General features: G+C 28.4%; 2 protein-coding genes across 3 annotated transcripts in view; one reads left to right on the forward strand and one right to left on the reverse strand.

Annotated features, from left to right (window-relative positions):
* The window catches only part of LOC136088964 (receptor-type tyrosine-protein phosphatase S-like), a 193,246-nt gene extending 189,272 nt beyond the window's left edge, over positions 1-3,974 (reverse strand). For both annotated transcript variants that reach the window (XM_065814252.1, XM_065814254.1), the window contains exon 1: positions 3,905-3,974. In XM_065814252.1, the coding sequence (XP_065670324.1) occupies positions 3,905-3,962 (58 nt within the window). In that variant the 5' untranslated portion in view covers positions 3,963-3,974. The remainder of the gene's footprint in view (positions 1-3,904) is intronic.
* Positions 821-2,227, forward strand: LOC136088965 (uncharacterized). The gene is made up of 3 exons (XM_065814255.1): positions 821-1,206; positions 1,360-1,579; positions 2,111-2,227. Exons 1-2 carry the CDS (start codon positions 890-892, stop codon positions 1,568-1,570), a joined length of 528 nt encoding a protein of 175 aa, XP_065670327.1. The 5' UTR covers positions 821-889; the 3' UTR covers positions 1,571-1,579; positions 2,111-2,227.
* Positions 3,975-6,000: the final 2,026 nt, after the last annotated feature.

Below are 6,000 nucleotides of genomic sequence, written 5' to 3' on the forward strand. Positions count from 1 at the left end.
GCTTCAAATTAGTATGCTCAAAAGTTCCACTTTAGATTTTATTGTAGAACAGCTTAAACAAAAGTTTCGTAATGAGATCAATATTTCACAAAAAATAAAATTGCTCACTTTAGCTCCAGTCCATTGGACTATTCAGGAAACAATAAATGAATTTAAAACAACACAATATATGGTGAAGCAAGCTAGAGCTTTGTGGGATGTTAAAGGAATCCTTGGTGAAAGATCAACAGACATAAGATATCCTAAAAAATTGACTACTAAAGTTGTAAATCAAATTGTCAACTTTTATGAGGATGATAGTAACAGCAGGTTATTGCCAGGAGCAAAGGATTACATTAGCATAAAGACAGTTGATGGTAAACAGCACATTCAGAAACGACTCATACTATGCAATCTTTCAGAACTTTACCAGAAATGGTTAGAAGAATCAAAATCTAATGGTGTAGTAAAGGTGGGACTGACAACATTTGCTCTTTTAAGGCCACAACATTGTATTATTGCAGGAAAATCTGGCACGCACACAGTCTGTGTTTGTATTGACCATCAAAATCCAAATCTTATGGTTAAATCATTAAAAAATGAAATAAAGTCAAAAGATCTGATGACCTTAGCTGTATGTTCAATAGAAAATAAACCATGTATGTTTCATGAGTGTGAGAAGTGTCCTGGAAAAAAGAGAATTGAAAAAAAGTTAAATGAACTGTTAGGGGATTCAGCAAATTAAATAAATTATAAGCAATGGTTGAAGACTGATAGATACTCCTTGGAAACTATAGTTAAAAGTCTTGATGAGTTTCTAGAAGAGTTAACAGAAAAGTTATATAACCTCACAAAACATCATTATGTCAGCAAATCACAGACATTCTTTTTAAACCAGCTCAAAGAAAACATGAAGCCAAATGAATGTATTATGCAAATGGATTTTGCTGAAAATTTTTCATTTATTATACAAGATGAAGTTCAGTCATCCTATTTTTCCAAAAATCAAGCAACTCTCCATCCATTTGTCATATATGTGCAATCTTTAAATGGAAACCAATCACCAGAAAGCAAATGTTATTGTGTTATATCTGACAATCTAATTCACAATACTGAGGCAGTTTTCAGTTATGTTTCCAAAATCATACCAATTCTGAAAGAGGAATATCCACAAGTTCAGAAGATCAATTATTTCACTGATGGTGCAAGCAGCCAGTATAAAAATAGGTTAAATTTTCATATCACAATATTTTTAAAAAATTTTGATAACAATTACCTATTCTAGACAAACTATTTTCAGCCCTTGAAATGATGTTTTTGAAATTGGATACAAAATTGATAATCTTTAACTGAATAGGTTTTTTTCTTATTGTATTTTAGGTTTAATTTGAAAAACCTGTGTTTTCATGAAAAAGACTATGGACTAAAAGCAGACTGGCATTTTTTTGGGACTGCACATGGAAAAAGTGCATGTGATGGAATAGGTGGTACAGTGAAAAGAGTTATTCATAAGCTATCCCTTCAAAGGCCAATTGGCAATCAAATTTTGACACCGAGGGACATGTTCTTAGTTGCTAAAGAAAAAAATTAAAAACATCAGGTATATATCATGCTATTGTCAAAGTGTATGTACATTTAGGTTATGATATTTTTTCAAATAATTGATGTCTAGAATCCTATATCATAATAGGCATTTAAACAAAAATAATAAAAATAACGTATGAATGTTTAGTTACAAAAAATCAAATAGTATAGAAAAGGATTCCTTAAAACAAGACCTTACTAAATACATATTTGGAAATAGAATTATGATTTATGTTAACTCTTTTTCAGATTTATCTACATTTCTGAAACCGAAACAGCTGCTATTACACATGAAGTGCTTGCTAAACGATTTGAGAATGTTCCTGCCATCAAAGGTACTCGCTCATACCATTATTTCTCACCTCAATCATGCTGTTTAAAAGCTTATGTAACATCAATGAGCAGTACATTTGACTCTTTTCACATGCTGGAAGATACTTTCATTAATACACAAAAATCGATGAATACTGATATCAATATTAATGATTGGGTATTAGTGAATTATTTTGGTGCATTCTTTCCTGGAAAGATCTTAAAGGTGACACAGTTTGTATTAGCTGTTTACAAAAAGCAGGCAATTATTTCAAGTATCCAACAACCACAGATATCCATTGGTATCCAGTTAGTGACATTATTGCCACGTTACATGACCCTGAGCTAAAAACACTAGAGGATTTTACTCTTATCTTATTAAAAAAAAGATGAAATGAATTATCATATATAATTGTTTTCAACTACATTATTATGTATTGCCATTATTAAGGGAGAATACAAGAATTTTGTAAAAAAGATAACTATGCTTTTCACATAAACAACAATGCTGGGCTAGAAATGGTTTTTATAGCAATTATATAAAATTTTGTAAAACAAATTACAAATAGTGGGTCACATCCCTCACATGGGCCAGAAAGCAGGTTGGAGGGGCACTGGTTTCCAATAACACTATTCAGCCCTGATAATTGAAAAATAGGGTTAATAAAAAATGCTGCCATTTTTGTTGTGAACATGACAAGTTTGTGATGTTTACATTTTTATATAGTTAGATCTAATGGCCTTATTTGCTGTTAATATCAGATCAATACAAAGTGTTAGAAAAATTTACGAGCCATCCCCAAATGGCTGAAAATGGGACTTTTTAGTAAAGTGGACTATATATTTTTAGATAAAACTGATTTCTATAATGTAACAAGCTGCTTATATTTTGCCAATTTGTTGTAGACCATTGTAGCTAATTAGAAAACTAACATGTAAGGACTTGTTGATGAATAGAAAAATACTACGGTTAACTTCATTTTGCCTTTATTTAGCATTTTTCAGAATTTTTCCAAAGTTTAGGAGGCTGTAGTTTTTTTCTAACATGATACAAGCTAATGAAAATCACAAATTTTAAGACAGAAATATCTAGAAAATAGTTCTAGAAAAAATGAGCCACTTGCTGAAAGTTAGAAAAAAATTATAAGGCCTTAAAGTTGTCTATTTTTACCATTCGAGGAACCGAGGGGGGCTACCTGAGAGTGTTTGTAAGGCTATAATTTCTAAACCGTTGCACTTAGAACTCTGAAATTGCACATTTAACCTATTTACATCATTTAGATAATGATATGTAAAAATCAGGAAAATCAGAGATGGTACCCCACAAGCCATTGGTTGAAATATAATGATTTGACCCATTAACTTTTAAGCATGTTCTCTTCATATTTCAGCATTTTAAGTAAATTTATTGAACTCTGAATCAAAAAAGCATTATAAATGCCTAGTTTCATGCTTTTGCCATTGTTATTCCTTATTTTACTAAGAAAACATTTTTTTTAATGTCATGAAAACCGCATCATTATAGAATACCAGTTCACTTTTAAAACTGCCATATTTCCTCAACCACTTAACATTTTTAGCTAAAATTTTGCATGCAATGTTTTTTTATAAATAGGAATCATATATCAAAAGATGAAGAAAAAGAAAGACACATGGTTCAATGAACTGTGTGATTTGATGTTGAATTACCCCTTACTAATTCCTTTCCCTAATGATTATAATTATGATGACGATGATAATGATGATGAGGATGATGATGATGATGATGATGATGATGATGATGATGATGATGATGATGATGATGATGATGATGATGATGATGATGATGATGATGATGATGATGATGATGATGATGATGATGATGATGATGATGATGATGATGATGATGATGATGATGGTCATGATGATGATGGTCATGATGATGACGATGATGATGATGATGGTTATGATCATCATCATGATCATGACAATCAGTATTATTTAAAAAGTATAAAATGTCTTATAATTCAAGAAACAAAAATCAACATACTTTTAGATTCTATTTCCATAACAATATGCAAAAAAATAAAAACCACTGTTGTAATCATTTATATTTGTCTAAAACAAGAAAAATGATTGATTTATATTAATAGCAATAATAATATTAAATTCAAAATATTAAATGGCAAAAATAACTAAAATTATAACTTTATCATTAAATTATATTCAAGATATTTATCATATCTATATAGAAGAGTTAAAAGTAAAAGCCACAATCCGGATTTTTCAATTCTTCTGGTCAACTATAATCTTCATGTCATAATAGCTGATCAATTTTAATGTATGGATCTAAGTTATACTAATTGATTAGTTTTCAAGTTATTGTGAGGTATATTTCTCCAGTCGCAGATGTCATATGAATGACATCTGAATGATAATCTTTTGCTCTTTTGCCTTTTTTAGTAAAAATTTTATCAAATCATTGTCATTTTGTTGCAACAGTTTTGATAACAGTTTCACTAGAAAGAGCTGAAGAAAGCAAAAGATCAACAGTTTTATTCATATGATTTCGGTTTATATCTGTGATTGGACAAATATGCCTGCATCTATATAATTTACCATTCAATGCATCTAGACCAATTTAGTAGTTCAACAATTGATACATTAAGATTGAAAAGTTAATATGACATGAAGATTATGCCTCAATCAAAGTGTATTAAAATGGCATCCTAAACAACAAAAAGAGTTAAGTAAAAAATGATTTCAATTTATAAAGCAATACATTCTTTTATTTCTGATTATTACACAGTTTATACGCTAAATGTGTAAATTTTTATTTCTGATTATTATACAATTTATATATTAAATGCGTATACTTTCTTGATTGGATGCAAAATAAAGCTTTCAAGAGTTTCTTCTAAATAATTATTTAGCACTAAAATTTTAATAATAATTGCTAAGTAGAATTCTGTCAAAGTAACATTCTGACTATTGCTTCTTTAAACTACATGAATGGAAAATTACACTACAATAAAATGTTTTTAAAACTAGAAACAAAAATCTATCAATAAAACACCACTTTTTATGTTTTGCAGCAAAAAAACTGCATTGCAAGGCAGAAAAGGTGGTCTTTTATTTTTGATTTCTTATTATTATTTATTTATTTGACTTAGAAAACAAGTAAATTACAAAGTCCATAGGCAAATTCAAATATTAATAATACTGGTAATTTTTTGCACAGCAACATAGCTACTAGCCTAAGCCACTAGATTATTTTTATGATTATGTCTGCAATTAAATAATAACAAATTTAATGTTGGCAAGCCAGTTTCAAAATCATATATTTGTAACACAGAAATATTTATCATACCCAAAAAAAAATTTTAATATATTTCTTGTAACATATTTGTAGATTTGACATTGCTTTTACATTACATTATACTATGAGCCGCATTATACAAACAAAGGCAGTAAATCTTAAAAAACTGTGTTTTTACCCTAACTGAATATGTCTTATATAGTTTCATAAGAATATTTGCAATTATATAAATATTTAACCTCTCTATTTGTATCTGTATCATCTGTAGATTGTTTTTGATTACGTGTTTAAGATAACTTATTTTTTCAATAAAAACTAATTTACAACCTCCCTAAGTAGATAACAGAATGTTGTCTGGAACAATCTTACATTTCTGTTATGGATTAAACATACACACAGCTTTTTTTGTATGAAATGATATGTTAAAGCATTGGCTTCAACATTTACTACATTATATTACTTTGTTAATAAATATCATAATATTATCAAAATATACAAAGAGATTCAGAAAAACTCTGCCATCTTACAAACATTATTAATTTTTTTACCAAAATACAAGTAAACAGACAATATTCTTGGCTAGATCTAATTCAATTAATTAGAAAATAATTATCAATAGTTATCGCCCTAAAAACTGCTATTTCTATGTCGTTTTTCATAGATGAAATACAAATTATAATAACAACAAAAGCAACATAAACAATAATAATTATAATAAAAATAATAACAAAAATAATAATAACGATAATAGCAATAATAATCATGTTTACATTATAAACAACTATTTGGTCAGTTCAACCTATATAACATTTCAAAAATAATTTTTA

The sequence above is a fragment of the Hydra vulgaris genome, chromosome 12 (genome assembly GCF_038396675.1).
Source record: "Hydra vulgaris chromosome 12, alternate assembly HydraT2T_AEP".
Taxonomy (NCBI): domain Eukaryota; kingdom Metazoa; phylum Cnidaria; class Hydrozoa; order Anthoathecata; family Hydridae; genus Hydra; species Hydra vulgaris.